The following is a 20,314-nucleotide window of genomic DNA, read 5'->3' as shown; positions in this document are numbered from 1 at the left end:
TTCCTAATGGCTTTGTTCCTTGCCAAGGTAAACCCATGCCTTTGCAGCCTCCAAGGCTGGATTACAGCAATGCCCCTCCTTTGAGCAAAGCTACCCTGCCAAGCAGCAGTCTGAATACACAAAGGCTGAAGTTCAGAGTGATTGTAGTCATGTTGGATCAGGATATGACACGCACAAGGTGGGCGAGGTAATACCTATTATTGGATCAACTGCTGCTGATGAGAGAGACAAGTTTTGGAGCTGTTGGCCAGCAGTGTGATTCAAATCTTCATTGGTATAAAGGCCCAGCCCAGGGGACTGGCTTGTTTCCCCCCCCCCCTCAAAGCTCTCCTTCATGTAATGCTATACAAGAACCTCACCCTTTCTTGTCCAGCTCTGCAACATCCTGGATCCTCATGCCGAAGATGAACAAGTTCTCTTCTCCAGCCTCCTCTGCCATTTCAACGTTTGCTCCATCCATGGTCCCAATGGTCAGGGCTCCATTCAGCATGAATTTCATGTTTCCTGTACCAGACGCTTCAGTGCCTGCCGTGGAAATCTGTTCGGACAGGTCGGTTGCTGGAATCACTGCCAATAAAGTGCATTAAGAGGTTCACAATTACTGGCTTTGTTCTTAATTCCATGAGAGTCAATTTAAAGTCTAAACAGGAATCCATCCTTGGCATCACTGCCCAGTTTAAAAGCAGCATCCATTAGCATCCTCTGATTGGTGTTGTGTTGGCTCCTAGTTCTAGGGATTTACACTGATCAAAAAGTTTGCTACAGATTGGGACCTGGCTTTAAAGAGACACTGGCAGGACATACCAGCCTGTTGCAGCTTCCTAATCAATACAGACACTTTTTAAATCTATCCTTCAGAATACATGTTTTCAAACTTAAGCTCCTGATCCTACAACTGGCTCTGTGTAGATGGAACGCTGAATCCATACAGAGGTCTGCAGAGATCCTCTTGCAGGATCGGGGCCTTAGAATTCTGGCTATAGCTTCATTCCTAAATCATCATAAAAAACGTATAGCAGGTAAGTTTGCACACTGCTGGGAGAACTCTAGATCAGAGACCATTCTCCTCTGCAGTTCTTAGGCAGTGTTTGTGTTTAGGAGACTTATTCTTGCTGTTTGAATTGCTGGTTTATTCTACCACCAGTGTGCACAGAGATGGAATTTTCAAGATAACCCAACTCTAGAAGATTCAACTCTCTCTCAAGAGCTCCTGCAGTGTTGACACAGCTATGAGACACAAACTACAGTTGTAAGCTCCACAGGAGAACCTTGTTTTGTTTTAAAGCGCGCACGCACAGGCACAGAAAAAACAGTGAAGTAGTAGCTTGTCAGTCCAGGTAACAAAGTGGAAGAACATACCACACTCTCGCTCACTCTGAAAGGGAAACTGCTGTTAACCTTTCCAGCTGTGCTTCGGTTCGTGAGGCTACATATAAGCAGCAGAGTGTACAAGCCCTAGGTAGGGAAGAAAAATCTTAGCTCTGCACCCAATTAGACAGGCTGATCTAAAATTACTTGGCAGCTTTATTGTAATGGCAGTTACGTCCTCCTCCAAACCATACTGCATGTGCAGCCTCTACCACGGCTCTGAGCACTTTACCTTTTTCAGCCAGGGACACTCGGTAGTTCTCCAGAAAGATGACTTTCAACTTGTTTCCAACCACAGGGTCATTGTTCACCACATGACCCACAGCTGTAATGAGCTTGATGATCATTTTAGCCATGTGGTATCCAGGAGCAGCCTAGAAAAGAGCCACAGGCTGAAGATTAGCAAGGCTGTTAATAATTGTACACACACACTCTTTGACTGCCATTTTGCTCACACAGCTAGTTTGTTGGAACACCCTTGTTACCTTGTCTTTTTCCCCTCCATACCCCAGCCTGCTTGTTTCTTGAGTCCACCAGTTATCTTGTCATTTTGACTGTAAACTCTCTGAGGCAGGGACTGTCAATTATTCTAGGTTTGTGCTTTGCCAGGTTCAGTGGGGAGCTGACTTGGCTGAAACCTTTCAGATGCTACCACAAGAGGTAGATTTTTCCAAGGGTGAAAATCCCATTAAAAGCGAGTGGGACTTTTATGATCCTAAATCCCTTAAGTGCTTTTGAAGGTCTCCCCCATGAAGTGTCAAACCACCACCCCTCTTACACAAAGGCCAGTGGGATTAACTTACTTTGCCTCCAATAATAACTGTCCTAGGCACAAATGGCTTCGTAGGATCTCTCTTTATGCCTAAAAGAAAAAGGAAATCTGAAAACGTTAGGTCATTTCACAACAGGTGTTGTAGACTTTCAGTACCTATCAGCGCATGACTGGGTCAGATTGTCTTCTTCAGAAAGACAGACACCGGGTGAGTGACTTACGGTTGTACAGGGTGATAACGTGCAGGCAGTTCATGAGCTGACGCTTGTATTCGTGGATTCTCTTCACATGCACATCAAACATGGAGGAAGGGTTAATCTTCACTTTGTATTCCTTCTCCAAGAACTGGGCAAACTTGACTTTATTCTCCTGTGGAGCAGTCAAAAAAGGTATTATTGCACACAACAGAGTTCACACCATCCCAGGGCTTGTCCAGAGATTCCCTAATCCCTTACCTGTTTCACTTTGGAAACCTCCCGAATGAAGATATCGTCATTAACAAACTTATGCAACTTTATCAGCTGACTTAGATCTTTCACATAGTCCTCTCCTATTTTCTGTAATAAGTAATAAGAATAAAATTAAGTAATTCAATACGTTCATCTCTACAGTTACTGAATAGCCTTTTTACACAGGTGGTGCAAATTTAGCTCAGTCCAGGCAGACAGATACAGAACCCAGGGTGTTCTAACTTCAGGAGGGATCAATATTTTCTATAGGCAGCACTTTTGTTCAAGAAATTTTAACTCAACAGGCTGAAAACTAAAATGACAAACAAGGTTTGAAAAAGGTTGGCCAGTTTTAAATTGAAAGAGAGTCAGAGGTCCAAAGTCAAGCCCCCCCAATCCCTCTCCCGCGGAGAGTTTCAGAACACAATTTGCCAACTTGGCTTCGCTAGCGATGTGGTCAAGAGCCTAGGATCTGGGCTTGAGTGGCTTGGGATTTTGGAGGTCCCTCCAAATGCGAGTTAAAAGGCAGACCCTCAGACATTTTTGAATGCCGGGCTTGTCAATTTGTAGCAGTATTTTGAAAGGCACAGCTATTTTTATTCCCTTTGGGGAAAGTGTACCGGGGCCCAAGTCCTGTGCATGTCCTTGTACTGCCTACAAAGAGAAAAGGAGTAGAAAACCACTTTGAGTTTCTAATTCTCCAAAGCTCCTAAATAATAATAAAAAAAAATCTGAAGGATTTTTTTAAAAAACACTTTCACTGCTCTCTCTGGCTGCAGCATTAGTGAACAAGGTGGGAGCACCCTGCACTCACTCACTCTCTGGCTCACAGAGACGCTACTGTATGGGGCAGAGTGGGGGCAGGAATACTCTGAAAGAGAAACACAAGAAGTCCCTTGATAGCTTCTCATGAGATGGGGGACTGGTATTTTAAGCAGGCATTTGATGGTGTAAAGCAGTTTTCCCAGCCAGGAACACAGAGATATTCCAGGCCAGAAGAAAACAAACAGTCTGAATAAAGCAGTTTCTAATATAAATTCTCTCCCCCAAATGCCAGCCTTGAAAGAGACCCTCAGCCTCTGCTTCACTATCTGAGGCTGGAAGACGAGGGGGGACAGGGTGACCGGTGTGTGGAACTGGAGGGGAGCTGCTGCATTTTCCTTTATTTCCAGCCATAGGCACCGACTCCATGGGTGCTGCGGGGCTGGAGCACCCACGGGGAAAAATTAGCAGGTGTTCCGCCCCCACCGGCGGCCAAGCTCTCCCGGCCCCCATCTCGCCTGCTCCTACCCTGAGTGTGCCGTGTCCCCGCTCCTCCCCCTCCCAGCACTTCCCGCCCGCCACCTAACAGATGTTTGGCGGTGCTTAGGACTTTCCGGGACAGAGGGGGAGGACATGGTAAAGAGGCAGGGCAGGGGCAGGGACTTGGGGGTGGAGGAGAGGGGAAGTCAGTGCCTATGTTTCCAGCTCTTGGATCTAGTGCTGCCCCCATGGGGAGACCAACCCCCACCAGAGAGACATGCATCTGAGCAGTCATCACTGATGCAGAGGCATCCAGCTGCTGTGCTCAGTGACGGTGCAGAGAGCACTCCCAAAGCTGCGCCTCACTTGGAGAAAGAGCTGGTTACCATTTTAACACATTGCATCGTGCCCAAGTCTTCTTTCCCACATGCTCCCAGGACATGTACATATAGAGGTGCTGTAATTACCTCTGCTATGAGCTCTGCTAGTCCTGGGTTGCAAAGCAAGAGCCAGCGCCTGGGGGTGATTCCATTGGTCTTATTCTGAAACTTCTCTGGTTCCAGGTCAGCAAAGTCCTTGAATCTAGGACAAGGACAAGGTAATGGTCTTATTCTGAGAGGCTATTCTTCCATGCTCAGTGCGAAGCCATTATTTGAGTGGGCATCCATGCATACAGGCAGCATTGTCTAGTGTTTAGAGCACAAGATTGCATATTCTACTCCCAGCTTGGACAATGGGTGACTCACTGCATGGCTCTGGGCTAGTTGCTTATTGTCAGAATCTCCCTTCCTGCACCATTAGAAGTGGGAGTTGCAATGGTGGGGAATTAAGGGGGAAAAAGGCTAATTTTACGGCCCATTTTATTACATTAACATTCATTCATAAATAAATGTAACAATTGCTAATCCTGGCTTGCTCTTGGCATCAGTCACAAATGCTCTGCACTCCTGCTCTGCACTGTGCTGATTTGATCCTGACTCAGACAACGCCTGTTTTCCATTTTATAAGAATTTTATTTAGTTGTACTCCAATCTTAGTTCAGTGAACCCGAGTGTAATGATTTCAGACATTTTACTGAACAGGGTCAGGCACTGCTGTACTTTGCAATTCATCCATTGCCATCAGCCACATTTATTGTTTTTCTAACTTACACCTGAGTCTTCACGATATCAGAGTGGATCTTTGCTACTCCATTAACAGCATGCGAGCCAACGATGCAGAGATGGGCCATGTTGATTCTCTTGGCTCCTCCTTCTTCAATCAGGGACATTCTTCTCAGACGGTCAAGATCATTAGGAAACAGGGCTGCAACTTTCTGTGAGATGGGATAAAGGCCAGTCATAAATTTGATATCTATAATTGGACATTAAGATCAGCTGCTCTCTTAGCCAGCAGAGGGAAAGGACACCCTCTGCCCTAATGACAGGTTTCAGAGTAGCAGCCGTGTTAGTCTGTATTTGCAAAAAGAAAAGGAGTACTTGTGGCACCTTAGAGACTAACAAATTTATTTGAGCATAAGCTTTCGTGAGCTACAGCTCACTTCATTGTAGCTCACGAAAGCTTATGCTCAAATAAATTTGTTAGTCTCTAAGGTGCCACATGTACTCCTTTCCCTCTGCCCTAACAACATCTGGGGTCTGATCAATGCAAGGACTGCTTTATGATAAAACCCAAACCTATGTAGGTCTCTGGGGCCATCTGAAACCTTTGTAAAATTCGGTTTATAAAGAACAGTTTCAGTTTTGATATGGGAATAGATCTAAATTTTGGAAAACAGATTTGGGATTCAAGTGCCATCCAGATGACAAATTAAAAAATGTGCTGTAATGATTAAGAAAAAAAATCCACAGCAATTAGATCATGGATACGTTAGAGCATCAATAAGGTTAGTCACTCTACAACTCAATCGATCCCAAAATAATCAGAACAAAAAAAGCCATCCCTGACCACAAAGAAGAACAGCTACCTGTATGGGCCACTATAAAACAGGATTAAGTATACCTGACCTGATGAGTTCTGTGTAAGCTTGAAAGCTTCTCCCTTTCACTAAGAGAAGCTGGTCCAATAAAAGCTATTGCCTCATCCACCTTGTCTCTCTAAGGTTAACTACAGCCAGCCAGAGGCTGTGCTGCTATGAATCATGCGTCACTGAGGGTGGGCCAGGCCTAAGAGGCATCAGAGAAATGGACAATGGGACCAACAGCTTCACAAGTCCCAGAATAGAACAATAATGAGTTCTATAGGGCTGATCCACTCCAGAGCGTGCGCTGTACATCCCAGATGAAGCAGTTTAATGGGCCTTGTTAGGAACAGCTGCACTTTATCATCCTCTACATGAGTCATAACAGCACCGCGTTCCAGGCAGCCAGGAGGGCGGCACAAGTGAATTCCGCTTTGAGCTCTGTTGCTGCCTATAGCAGGGTAGCTGCCCCACTCTGGCACGAAAGGGGTTAAAGCAAGCCGGAGAGGCTGTGCAGAGCCCCAGCCAGGCATGGAAGGCTTATTGGGAGCCAATCAAGCGGAGGCTTGAAAACAGCCTATCAGGGCCAGGCTGGGCCCTATAAGAAGGCTGCAGAGCAGAGAGGAGCACAGTCTCTCCTTGGTGGGTGAAGGGAGAAGCACGCAGGGCAGGGCAGGGCAGGGCAGGGCAGGGCAGGGCAGGGCAGGGCAGGGCAGGGCAGGGCACTGCTGCACTGGGGCCCTGATGCAAAGGGGCAGAGAAGGTGCTGGGGCTACAGTAAGTGGCCTTGGGAAGCAGGCGGTAGAGGAGAGTTTGAGGGGGGCAGTAAGTGGCAGCCACTAGAGGGTCCCTGGGTCGGGCCCAGAGTAGCTGGCGGGCCTGGGTCTCCTCTTTCCCCTCATTTGCCAGTGATGAGAATGGCTAAGCCAGACTGCAGTTTGCCCTTGGAGGAAGGGGCTAGCCACTGAGACAAGTGGTAGAACCTGAAGCTGCCAGTCCCCAAGAAGGGGTGGGAAGAGAGCCAGCGGAGCGGGCACGGTTGGAGGGCAGTGTCCAGAAGTGGATGCCGCGATCCGGGAGTGACATGGGTTCAACTGTGAGGACGGTGGAGACCGAGAAAGTAACTGAGAGCAAGACACCACAAGAGAAAGTGCACTGTTGAAAGAGCTAATTCCTAAATCAACCAGCAGGAGGCGCTGCGGTGCCCTGTTACACTGCCATTCTAGAGACTAACAAATTTATTTGAGCATAACCTTTCGTGAGCTACAGCTCAAGCTTATACTCAAATAAATTTGTTAGTCTCTAAGGTGCCACAAGTCCTCCTTTTCTTTTTGCGAATACAGACTAACACGGCTGCTACTCTGAAAACTGCCATTCTAGCGGTTTTGTTCCTTTCTCCTCTCCTCCCCATCATTTGCTGCATTTGAAGCCTTGTGAAAAGTTTGGATCATTGACATCTGCAAGTACTTGTTTCTGCCCTCTCTGGTAAATCCAGTGCTCCACAAAAATCAGCATTATCCGGTCTCCCCTGCTCCCATAAATAAATATTCTGTGTGTCTGGGCAAAGCATCTTTACCCACTGGCAAAGTGGTTTGATTCACCAGTTTCTCCTTTAGGAACGAATTTAGTGTTTGATTTCCCCCGCTACTCTGAGCTTTCTTATAGGGCCACTGATACAGCAGTAGGGGGGAGAGGCAGAAGTAGAGAGACAGATTTTGCTAATCTGCATCCTGACTTGGTTTCACATTTACACTAAGGCCCATTTGTGCTGCCAGAGTGCAAAGAGACCTTAATGTCCTTGAGATTTAAGCCCTCCCTTGTTTATTTTACGCTCCTGAGTCATCTTCTCTAGAGTGAGCTTAACATTTCAGGAGGAAAACAACTTTGTTTCTCAGAGGGACTTCTTGTTAAAAATAGATAGATCAAACAACCAGTATGGGATAAAGAGGAAGCACAAAAAAAGAACTGCCTGTGGTTTAGCCCAATCCTTCTGTCAAGGACCCCCTTCTTTTCCCTACCCTCTGTTGAAAAAGAAACTCAGCACAGATCCCCACAGCCACACATCCAGATTCCATGTCAGAGAAGCCAGCCCATTACAACCACCATGCCCCGGCACAGCACAGAAAGATACCGGATGCTTCCTTTCCGCTCCCACAGCGGGATGTGTTCAGCACTGAGCGAGTGTCCCTTTCATTTCAAGTTACTTACGTCCAGATGCCTCTGGTTTATTTCGTAAATTATCTGCAGATGTCTCGGGAGTAGCTTCTCCACAAGATCGACCGGCCAGCGCTCTAGAGCTTCAGGGAGCACCGTGTGGTTTGTGTAGGCAAAGGTCTGTTTGGTGATATCCCAGGCCTGGCGTTGAATAGAGGGGGTTAACGGTTAAAAAAAAAAAAAAAAAGAGTAAAGCCAAGGATGCCCCAAACCTGTACAACACCCGCATACTACCCAGTCTGACAAAACTCTACTCAGACCCAGTCCTGGGATACAAATTGTCCTCTCACGAGGCGGGGGTAGGGGTGTATGTGCCTGGGGGCTGGGTCTGCTGCAGACTCCCTAAAGCTTAGCAGGAAAGTAATTTAATCTCTGCAGCCTGGCCTACACTAAATCAGTGTAACTACATCACTCGGGGGGTGTGAAAAATCCACACCTATGAGTGGTAGAGTTAAGCTGACCTAAACCCTCTCACTTGCCATGTAGACAGACCCTTCTCAGGGAGGTGGATTAAATACAGTGACAGGAGAACACCACCCCCCCATTGGCGTGGGTAGTGCCTACAGTGGTGCCATCCACTCCAGCTGTCTCCTTCATAACCTATGATGAAACAGGCCTTTCTGACAAACAAGAACATTGTTGAACAAAGGGAAATTTCATTCCTTGCAATACACCGGTATGCTTCCAGCAGGAAGTCTCATATTTTGCAGATCCTTAATGCTATGCTTGTTTCTTTCAGATAAGAAGAAACAGGCTTTTTAAACAAACTCCCATGGATTCTGGTATGGAATGGTGAACTTTTTTTATGTTGGAATTTTAAACTCATATATAAAAGAGTTCCAGATTGTACTGGTCAAACAGAACATTACAGTCTGTGGCTGCTAGTTATTGGTTCCATAAATCCTAGCTTAGTTACTGCTCTAAAGATGCAGATTACTGATGAAGTTGTTAAACAGCTGCTGTTCCATATCCTGCATGAGAAAGATAGTGTGTCCTAATAGCTACTTTTAACTACTTATTTTTATCTAAGAAGTTTTAGCACGTTTACAAATCCTTGCCACATAAATATCAGACAGACAATCATCATTACAACAGTGAGCTTTTGTTTAGAGAAGCATACAGTACTACAGTCTCTATTTAACAGGCTGTTCCCATATTACGGGATGAGCATCTCTGCATAGATGGCTTTGTGCTGCACAGGAAAGGATTCAGTTTCCAAATGGTTGGTAGTCAGTTAGCTTACAAGTGCAACAAGAGTATGTATAAAGAATATATACAGATTGGTGAACATCTGACTGGCATGTGTCCAAACCCACTGAGCAAGCAAGTGTGAGGATTTGTGTATGCACTTGTGTGTAAGCAACCCAACTTGTGCATATTATTTTTATATTATATATAAAATAATAATAAAGGTATATACATATCTGATGTTGACACATGCAAAAGTGTTAGCAGACTTTTGAAAATGTAGGGCTATGCATGGAGCAGATTGACCTCTTCAGTAGTACACCTCTACCCAGATATAACGTGAATTGGGATATGACGTGGTAAAGCAGCGCTCTGGGGGGCGGGGCTGCATGCTCCAGTGGATCAGTGCGTCAGCGTGTCTGGCTCCGACACGCTGCTCAGAGCGGCATGTTAAGGGTGCCGGGCTGGGGCTGAGAGGTTGGCTAAGGGGAAGAGGATCTCGGGGGGCGGACGGAGGTTGGATGGTTTGGAGGTTCTGGGGGAGGGGCGGTGGTGTGGATAGGGGTCAGGGCAGTCAGGGGATGGGAAATGACTATTAATAACGGAAATGTTCAAGGCCAAAACAAGTTCAATATAACGCAGTTTCACCTATAACGCGATAAGATTTTTTGGCCCCCGAGGACCGTGTTATATTGGGGTAGAGGTGTAATTTGTTTTATTGATTTCTGCACAGGTCCATTTTTGAACAACAGAAACCTTACAAAAGGTTTTACAACTTAAAGATATAACTGTGCGTATCACAAAAGTTTAAAATTGGCCTCCATAAGTCCCTAAAGCTGTACTGAAAAGGCCTGCTACCTATTACTTTCTTCAACTTTGTGGTCTTGATCACAGTTTAGATAGATTACAGGGGTAAATCCAAGAGTCTTATCAATATTCTATCATATGCCATGAGAAAGGTAAGGGATTATCTAGACAGCTGCTCTTTAGCAATACTACACTTGCAACGTTTGGTATTCTCTATCACAGAAAAAGCACAGAGATGATTTTCCAAACCTTAGTCCATGGCAGTTTTTCAATGTCCACAAAAACCCTCATCAATTCGGGAATGGCCAGTGCAGGATGAGTGTCATTCAGCTGAATTGCTACCTATAAAAATAATACAAAATTCAAGCAACCAAACCTGTAATCCTTTATTTTGCCCCACAGCGAGCTGCTTTGAGACATGTCAAATGTGCTACCTTTCCACTGATTTTGTTCCCTCCTTTGAAGCTGGGTGGGTTTGAAAGCGAGTTCTTAGTCTAGGAAATACCATATCAGATCCTGAGAGGATCACTTGGCCTTCACAACCAAAACATTTATGAGGAAGTGGAAACTCAATCATTACAGACTTCACTTGGCCATTATCCCATAATGTTTACCTGATCTGGAAAAGAATCAAATATAGTTTGAATGCTTTCCGTGCTTCCAAATTTGGATGCTTTGAAACGTCGGATGATATCCTGGAGGGTGGCAGCCACGACGAAGTACTCCTGCTTCAGTCGCAACTCTTTGCCTTCGAAAAACTACAAGCAAGAACAGACAGGAATGCTACATAACCTGAACAGTTAAGGGACAGGTGCAATACAAGAAGGGTTTAATTCTCAGTTGGTTTGAGCTTAAATTGATCTGAGTTGCTCTAACCTTACAGCAGTGTGTTGCTGAATACCATTCAGACTATGCAAGCCAGTCAAATTGACTGGTTTTAAAAAGGACTTCTCCCCAGGTAATTTGCTAATTTTTTTTTTTGTAATATATATTATATATATAATATAAACAGGACATTACTTTTTGGTTTTGGTTCCCCAGCAGCATTTGCAACTTCAACATGTGCCAAAGCATGAGAATGAAAAACCGAACCTGACTAAAAAGAAGGAAGCTGTCCAGTTTGTTTTCCCTTGCCTTCAGTGAGTGAAATTGTCGAAGGAAAAAGGCAGAAAAGGACGAGAAGAAAGTTCATTTGTAAGGATTCTTTTCAGTGTTACAATCCCTGTGATTGGTTTTAACCTGTAGCTACTGACTCCTTGTGTTGAACTGAGGCGGGAAGTAACTCTTTGCACTCTTAGGTATACATGAGCAGGGCACCCAGTATGCCTTGCTTGGATGACAGGTCAAATCCCATCCCTGCTGGAGCTAGTTCTCTGCTTTGTTGAGGCAGTTAAAGGGAGTTCTGGCAATGAAACACAAAGGAAGCCAAACATATCTTCCTCCAACATTTTCAAAATCCAGGGCCTAATGTTAGGCTTCCAAACAAAAGTGATCCGATGCCCACGAATATTAGAGGAACAATGAATTTAACCTCATGCCATTTTTTGACCTTGCGTGAGTTCAGCTGGAGCATCAGCCTGACTGGTTTTGGATTTAAGAAGTCTTCCTTAAACCTGATTTGTTGATTTCTCTCTTTAAAGGGCCTTGTCAGATCAAATTAGTCACACAATTCAGAGTTTACGAAAGACCGCCTTTTACGACATGCATAACTTCATTTCTCTCTCTCTCTCTCTTTAAAATTTCGGGTGGTATTTTCGAGTGCCCTGAAGTGAGCTGTAGCTCACGAAAGCTTATGCTCTAATAAATTTGTTAGTCTCTAAGGTGCCACAAGTACTCCTTTTCTTTTTGCGAATACAAAAAGATATACAAAAAGAATACAAAAATACGGCTGCTACTCTGAAACACATGGATTGAGGAGCACAAGTCACAGTTTCAGTAGAACTTGTGGTCCTAAATGTCTTAGATGCTTTTGAAACACGCCCCGCCCCCCTCCCTCCCGGGCAATGAATATTTTAAAATACTCCTCTGCAGTGTTTGAAACCCCAACTTCATGTCAGGCTAACTTAAGAAAGCCATGAAGTAATACTGATTGAAACTGCTCAGTGTTTGCTGCCCACAATGCCCGGAGGCGCTGTTTACATGCTCACTGTTCTTTTGTTGGTGTTTTTCTGATGCGCCCTCTGCTCCAATAGTCTGACACTGAGAGCAGGATTAATCCGTTTCCCTGTCTGGGCATGAGGAGGTTCTGATTCAGCTAATTAATCAAACGAACGAGCAACAGCCTTTAGCAGTGAAACCTTTAGCAATTTTTGGATGACTTACATTATCGTTCGGATAGAGGACACGTGATATGTTCTCAGCCAAATTTCTGTCCAAGACAGCTTGTATGTAATCTCCAACGTTAACTACAAGGTAAGGGTTGAGTCAGTACAAGCGCAAGTTACACAAGAGGCTTGATGGGTTGCACACAGGACAGTTAACAGTCAGAGGAATGACAGAAAGATGGGGAATCGGACAATAAAGCAACACAAGCTTAACTGTCAAAGTAACAGGTGAGTCAGGAGCAGGCCCAGTTACTGGGCTATTCAAACTGGATCCTTCCTCCTTGACTACCTCCCCCCAGTAATTTCCCTTTACAGTTGGTTAAACAGTAAGTTTCAGTCTTTGTGCCAGCAGCATTCTATCATCCATGTTATTTCACTGCTTTTTCTGGCAGCCCTCCTCCTCCCCGCTCACTCCAAAGCATGCCATCAGCCTCAGATATGGGGAGATTCAGGACAGAAGCGAATAGGTCACAGAAGAGGTACTCACAGTCTCGGAGGTTGAAGTCATTAGGTGCCCGAGCAGACCACAACCGCATGGTGTTGACGGTGTTATTCATGTATCCAGGCACAGGGGTATCATAGGGCAAGGCAAGGACCACCTATTACACAGGGGTTACAGTATGACCTGTGGTGAGCCAGATTTGGAGGTCTTTTATAGAGAAGAAGATGGAATTAAAGCGTGACTTTGTGTGATATTCCGACTATTCCCAAAAACACAGCACACCCTTTGATGTGTCAGTCAAGGCTACACACGGGGCCTGACAAAAACCAGCTGAAGCGAATAGAAGGATTCCCATTGACTTCAAAGAGCAATGGATCAGGCCCACAGAAAGCGTATGTTGAAACGACATGGAATTCAAAGCCCAGTGGCATCAGTAAGTGTCTTTCCACTGACTTCAACAGGCTGTAGATTGGGCCCTTAATAGTCAGTTTGGCACTGCTAATTATACAAATTATCTGTTGCTCAGAACATTGTTGGGATTCTTTGCTAACTTAAAAAAACCTGAAAAGGAGGCCATAAAAATATGCTTGAAATGTACAAAACTGTTAGAAATAGAGTTAGAAAAGCAAGTTATGGCTAACCAAGTTGAATACTGACTGCTCCTTAAAAGGGAGAATTTGCAACTAGGTCTCCAATTCCAGCAATCGGAATCATTCATTTACACCTTAAAAAGGGGGGGGGCATAGAATATATTCCAGAAACATGCTCTGGAACATTGCTCCCTGCCCTTATACACCCATTACAACCATCTAGATTTTGGAAAGTGCTATAATTCAGGACACGGAGTTGGGAGGAAGAGGGGGAGTGTTAGTGTTATGGAAAAGCTAATCAGCACTCGTCCCCTCCAGCCTGCAAAGAGAAGTTGCTCAGACTTTGATCTGAAGATGGGGTGTCTGGGGAACCCCCAATTTCCCTGCCAGCTCCACACAGACAGATGGCACTGTCAGCACAGGACACTCCATATGGTATCTGCAGGCTGAGCACAGAGGCCTGGTCAGAGGTTTGCCCGTTAGTAGCTGACTATATCTTTTGCCAGGGTTGTTTGTGCTCAGGGGTGAAGGTGAAGTTTTCATTCCTACTCCCAGTACTGATATCAGCCCAGGCTGCAAGGCAAGGGCTAGGAGGCACTTTAAAACATTTGGTTAAAAACAGTATTTCTTTGTAAGGCCAGCCTTCACTCAGCTGTGGTCTCTTAGATGATTATGGTTCGTTTCCTGTCAGCAGCAAATGTGCTGCACCTTGCAGACTTCTTTTCTGATTACAATACAGAGTGTCAGTACATTTCCGTGAACATAATAAACAGCTCAACAAATGTGCAGAAGGACACTACGATAATACAAATAAAAAGACAAGTAATAAAAGAATGCTACTTTACAACCTGCTGAATCTTACTAACTTCATCCATTTCTACTAATTTCATTAAGTAATAAGATTTCTTTTGAGCTTCATGTAGAGTAGTTTCTAAAGAAATATCCTTCCTTACGTCCACCTCCCCCCAGATGTTTACAGCTTCTTCATCATCTGGTGGCAGGCAGCCACCATATGACTGCCCCACTTTAAACTGGCCATTAAATGCAGGTGGGACGTTCAAAACTCTGTAGCAGTTTCCACAGATTTTGTATTTGACTCAAAAGAGGATCCCAGGTTAAGGAGGGCCAAGAAGAGCTGCAATAGAATTCAGGAGTAATCAAAGATCTGTCATGTTGAGCCTCCTTGAAGTTTATGGAAGGAATAAGCGACCAAGATGTGGGCGCCACCTCAGATTTATCCCCTTTTAATACCTTCCTAAACAGACCACTCTGCTGGCAAGCCAAGTGTCCCTTACACAACAGCAAAGGAACAAAAGGCATCACTTTCCCTGCACTGGAACTGCGGGAAGTTTTCTTCCAGGATAAAATACCCAGTTTCTAGCTTTTTGGAAGAAAAAAAAAAAATGCATTTCCTCCTCTAACAGCTCATGAGTGCCTGTGCATGACCCAGCTCACGTCAGTACCTGCGTATCGACCCACTTCTGTCCACTCTTGGTGTGTTCCACTCTTCCATAAAAGTGGACAGGCAGCATGTACTCAGGACGGGCTTTCTCCCAGGGGTTGCCGTGTCTAAGCCAATCGTCGGCTTCTTCCACCTAGAAGGGGGAATAGTTAAACAGAACCATTTTTTACCCCCACCTTGTGCAAGGTGAAGCAAACAAGCTAAATGCCATCGTTTGAGCTAATGCAACAAAAACATTTGGGATCAAAGAGGTGATATTTTTAGGGCATGGAATAGAGAGAACACATCCAAGTGTTTGGATCGAGTTGTACGGCCCTGACGGTAGGTCTACACTGCAAAGAAAAACTCACGGTGGGGAGTCTCAGAGCCTGGGTCAACTGACTCTGGTTCGTGAGCCTCAGGCTGCAGGGCTAAAAATAGCAGCGTAGATGTTCGGGCTCAGGCTGGAGCCTGTACTCAAACCCAGTGTGGCTGGGTGGGGTGTCTTAGAGCCCAGGCACCAGCTGCTACTGCTTTTAGCCCTGCAGACCCAGCCCCATGAGCCTGAACCAACTGACCTGGGCTCTCACTCTGCCGCAGGTTTCTCTTTGCAGCATAGATGTACCCTATGAAGCCAGCCCATTAACATAAAAGTGAATGGGAAGCATATGAATAAGTTAGAGAGATCTAATAAGTGGACTCAGGACAGTAATGGGTCAAAGACAACCAGAGAAAAATGCCTCCATTCTTGCTTCTGATTTAGCTACTGGGATGAGGCCTAAACAGCGCAGAGAATTGCGAAGAAGTTACTGGGCCCTGGAGAGACTAGGGCTGCTTTTTCGTTCAACGATGGTTTTATCAATATTGAGCACAGTCCTAAGAAAATTCACGGGGGCGGGGAGGAGGATGTGGATTTTTAAAGACATTCGTCCTTCAGATTATTCTTTGGAGCTGTGTGTTTCTCTCAGCATTTGATTCATTTCAGAATGGAACCAAAAAAAAAAAAAAAAGTGGTTTATTTCCCAGTGTTAACAGTGGAAGACAACTCTGCCCTAGCACTGGCATGATGCTGAAAACTTAATATCAAGGATAAGTAGACTCAATATATGCGGACAAGTGGAACTCACTCATCTTTTATAGAAATGGGGCATTTGCCACGTGAAAGGGACATGGCAGTTGGGACTCAAAGAATTGGAGGACTGAGTTATGCCAGTTTAGTCTCCAAACTGTCTTTGTACTGCTCTTACCTGGGACATGGGAGAAGAGGAAGGGAAGTTGCAGCTATTTTTACATTTTATTTTGGTAAAAAATATTTTTTAATAAGGGAGGACTTTTACCCCCCACTGTCTCTTAATTGAAGCAAACTCTGGGCAACAGCAATACATCTATGCTGCAGGCAGCTACCTTAAACACAACAATGCAATAAAGTATTGCAGTCTATGGTGGTCATATCAACTGCACACTTCATATAGCGTCATCAGACCCTCCCCTGCTGCGCTGCAGAAGAGCAAATGTTCTCTCTCACCCCATGGCTGGGGCAAAAGGTCTGGCTGGTCATTCTGTCACACGATGCAGAAGACAAAGGAGAGGAAGTCTTCTACTTAATCCGATCCTCAGCCTCATTAGGTGTCAATTTTGGTCAGTAAGACAAGAGAGCTATAATCTAATTGTATTACCAGTGGCTTTTGCTATTACCCTTATCTCTAGCTGCATAACAAGGTCAGAGGAGCTCAGTGGCACAGCATGCAGGAAGCAAACAGATACCCAGGGACTTATTGCCCCATCTTCAACAAGGGGGATAACTTTAGACAAACATCTGGGGGAGGCTCTGTCCATGCACTGACTGGCATCTAGGGGACTCTGGATTTATCATCTTATGTGGACACTCCTGGTTTGCTTCACTTCCCTCCTCAACTATTGCATTCTTATTGTCCAGTCTACTTCTCCCTTCTGCAGCACTTCCTAGATAATACAGGGTTTGGCAAGCATTCTAGAAGGCCATGTCTACAGTTACAGCACTGCAGCTGTACTGGTACAGCTGCGCCACGTGTGGTGAAGATGCTTGTCGCCAGTGGTTCTCTTGCCAACTTGCTGGTGTAATTTATGTTGCTCAGTGGGGTGAAATATTCACACCTCTGAGCGACAAGCTTTTCCGGTATAGGCTGTAGTGCAAACGTAGCCTAATTAAATGATCAACAAAGACACACACCCCATGCATGATTCCTTAACACATAAGAGGGAGCACTTAACGCACGGGGCAGAATCTCTTAGGGCTCGTCTACACTTAAGATGCTCCAGCAGCGCCGCTGCAGCACTCCAGTGAAGATGCTCCCTACACCAATGGGAATAATCCACCTCCCTGAGAGGCAGTAGCAAGGTGGACAGGAGAATTCTCCTGTTGACCCTGCGCTAATTACACGGGGCGTTAGGTTGGTTTAACTGGTTTCAGAGTAGCAGCCATGTTAGTCTGTATTCGCAAAAAGAAAAGGAGGACTTGTGGCACCTTAGAGGCTAACAAATTTATTTGAGCATAAGCTTTTGTGAGCTACAGCTCACTTCATCAGATGCATTCGGTGGAAAATACAGTGGGGAGATTTATATACATAGAGAACATGAAACAATGGGTGTTACTATACACACCGTAACAAGAGTGATCACTTAAGGTGAGCTGGGATCAGTATAAGACCCTTTAGTGCTCAGCCAGGTATGGCTGAGCTATGTTTAAATAAGGTATTTTACACACAGTGCCACACAGTAGCTGAACAGTTTCATACACTTTAGCATTCCATTCCCTCTCCTCCTTTAAGTTCTACATTCCCACCATTTACACTTGTAAACCTCAAAGACAGCAAGATAGTCTGTTCACTGTATCAGTCTGTTAACTGTTTCCATATCATACTGGTTTTCTAATCATATGACCTGAATATGTAACACGGTCATCTAGCTGTCCATTAGTTGCAACGACTGACTGCGGTTCACTTGGAATCCTTGAGTGTTTTTTATTCTGCATCGGCCATCTGTAGAGTTTGTTCCTCAACAAATCAACGGAGCAAACTGTAGAAGATGACAGTTTCTGTTGAACTCTTCATTGTTGCTCTCAATCACATGATCTGGGTACAAAATTCTCTCTCTTTACAACAGCTGGAGTTGTCCATCCATTTTCTCCATTCAATTAGACACGAACACAGTCACCAGATTCTAGACCTGGCAGTTCTTGGAGGAATGTCTGTTGTAGAAGTGTTCATAAACACCTTTAGCCTTTTTATTCAACTTGGCTACTCTCTTCATGTCTGTCCACTTTGGAGACAGAACTACTGTTCCAACTTTGGAAAAGAATCTGAGTTGCCTTCCCCTCAGGAGTTGTGCTGGACTATATCCAGTGGCTCTATTGGTGTTGATCTGTAACTCAGAAGACCAAGGAATGGATTTTCCAGCTGTAGGATTTTCTTGGCTGTCTGTACAGCTCTCTCAGCCTCTGCTTTCACTGGTCCTAATGTAGGCTGCTAGTAATATGATCAAAATCATATCTTGTTCAGAAGGACTTGCATTCTGCTGCAGTAAATTGTGGTCTGTTGTCCATCACAGTTTTCTGTGAGCAAAGTTAGCAAAAGTGCACTTCAGCTTCTCAATGATACTGCAACATGTTATGTCATTCAAGAATATTTCACATTGACCAGGTAATGTCCTCTCAATTTGCATAAATGTGAAGCTCTCTCTTCCGATGTCTCTCTAGTAGGGGTGTTTGTACACTATATGGTTCAGTATGGTCTCAACTTGATTTGTACTGGATCTTCTCTCAAGAGTCCAATATCAAACTCCCCACTGAGTTCTTCCATCTTTCTCACTAGGCCCATCATGGTTGCCTTGCTGTCTTTGATCACTCACACACAGAATGCAAAGCTTTTGTCTTGGTAAGTTTTTCTGTGCCAAACTGGCCTATGCAGTTCAGAATACCTCCAGGGCAAGCCAGAGCGGCGCCAGATGGGGTTGAAGTTGATTGTAAGTCCCTTCTGAGATGACTCTGATGTCAGTTCATGAGTCAATTTTGAAGTCAATAATCTTGCTATGAACATTCAGTTTCACTCTCCAGGCAGGCTCTATGTCAGCAAAAGCGATAGATCCAAGAAACAATGGCTCGATTGTCTGTAATGTGAGCCAACTCCCTGACTGCTTTGGTGCACAAAACAGTTGCATGAAATATGGACATTTAGCATGTATTAACACGGTGTGCCTCTGGCAGGACATGCATAATCTCTTGGGATATGACTTTCCCCAGAGCTTGTAGAATTTGTCCCTCTTAGCCTGGGAGTTCTCTCCCCTTGCCTCAGGGGTTTTATGACAACTTAACACTCAAGTGTCCGTTTACAGTTTCTAAGCTCATTTTCAGTTGCTCTAAGAAGTTTTGCTATCTCCGCAGCTCAGACTGCTTTGCTTTCTGTATAGCTGTGACTCTCCTTTCAACCATCACTGCTGTGAGAGGCGTTTCCTTTCTGTTAACCCAATAACCAGCCTCCATCTGATTGTTTTCATGTTTTGCATTCCCCAAAATCAGTTGTTAGCCAATGTAAGCAGAGCTCTTATGAAACATTCAACATTTCTCCACGCTCTTCCATAAAGTATGCATCAAACATAGCCAGAACCCTTTCATGGTCATCTGTACTGAAGTCAGTCACAAAGTCAAAGGATTTAAAGATCTGCTCTGCTTGCTTCCCCATAGCACAAATTAAAGATGATACCTGTACATCTCCAGGTTCATTGTGGAGGTTGTGTGCAATTCAGATTCTTGTGAAATACTGCTTAATCTATCAATTGTGACAGCTTGCTAAAGCTCTCTTGGGCATTGAAGAGTGGCATATCAATGAGATCCTGGCAACCTGTGTTGCGGTTTTCCTTCTATTTCTGTTGTCAATTTACTCCTGACCCCATCTCATGTTCCTGTACCAGATAAGGCCTGGCTACAGAGCATGCTTATACACACCAGATGAGTTCATCATAAGATGCTTTAAAATACATAGGAGTAGAGGACAGGGCCATGTTAAGACAAAGCAACCAAAGAGTGAGGAACGAACATCACTGCCCTGCTGTTTAACTAAACAGCTCTTAATAGGAAAGAAATTATAAACTGTGCGTGCTGTGGAAGGCAGGTTGGGCGAGGTTCTTTTAAATAAGGCATTTTACACACTGTGCCACCAAGTGGCTGACCAGTATATACAGGTTAACATTCCATTACCATTAGTGAAATCATTTGTTCACATGGCTCTTGGATGAGGCTTTTTGGCAGCTGATCTGTAGATGCACAAAGAGCTCCCAAGCTCATTAGCTTGAGAGCCTGATTTCTTTGAGAGAATCCATGCATAGGAGAGTTGGAGAGCCACATTGTTCAGAGATTCGGGGACAGATTGTCAGAACAGAGGCCTGAAGATTTTCATTAAAAATGCACACTTTATGAGCTAATGAGCAAACTGGGCATCTAGAATTCTGTGCATTTTCCGGCATAAAGCTTGACTTGCATTTGCA

General features: G+C 44.7%; 1 protein-coding gene across 5 annotated transcripts in view; it reads right to left on the bottom strand.

Moving 5' to 3' along the window:
* Positions 1-20,314, bottom strand: part of PYGL (glycogen phosphorylase L) — a 37,790-nt gene that overhangs the window by 3,675 nt on the left and 13,801 nt on the right. For all 5 annotated transcript variants that reach the window (XM_038405016.2, XM_038405015.2, XM_038405017.2 and 2 more), the window contains 13 exons: positions 14,820-14,951; positions 12,812-12,923; positions 12,323-12,405; positions 10,615-10,758; positions 10,250-10,342; positions 8,000-8,146; positions 4,983-5,146; positions 4,299-4,413; positions 2,596-2,697; positions 2,362-2,509; positions 2,172-2,230; positions 1,601-1,742; positions 360-567 (listed from right to left, as the gene is read on the bottom strand). In XM_038405016.2, coding sequence (XP_038260944.1) covers positions 360-567; positions 1,601-1,742; positions 2,172-2,230; positions 2,362-2,509; positions 2,596-2,697; positions 4,299-4,413; positions 4,983-5,146; positions 8,000-8,146; positions 10,250-10,342; positions 10,615-10,758; positions 12,323-12,405; positions 12,812-12,923; positions 14,820-14,951 — 1,649 coding nt within the window. The remainder of the gene's footprint in view (positions 1-359; positions 568-1,600; positions 1,743-2,171; positions 2,231-2,361; positions 2,510-2,595; positions 2,698-4,298; positions 4,414-4,982; positions 5,147-7,999; positions 8,147-10,249; positions 10,343-10,614; positions 10,759-12,322; positions 12,406-12,811; positions 12,924-14,819; positions 14,952-20,314) is intronic.

This window comes from Dermochelys coriacea, chromosome 6 (assembly GCF_009764565.3).
Source record: "Dermochelys coriacea isolate rDerCor1 chromosome 6, rDerCor1.pri.v4, whole genome shotgun sequence".
In the NCBI taxonomy this organism is placed as follows: Eukaryota; Metazoa; Chordata; order Testudines; family Dermochelyidae; genus Dermochelys; species Dermochelys coriacea.
Note: the sequence above shows the minus strand (reverse complement) of the source record. Positions and strands in the feature narration are given on the sequence as shown.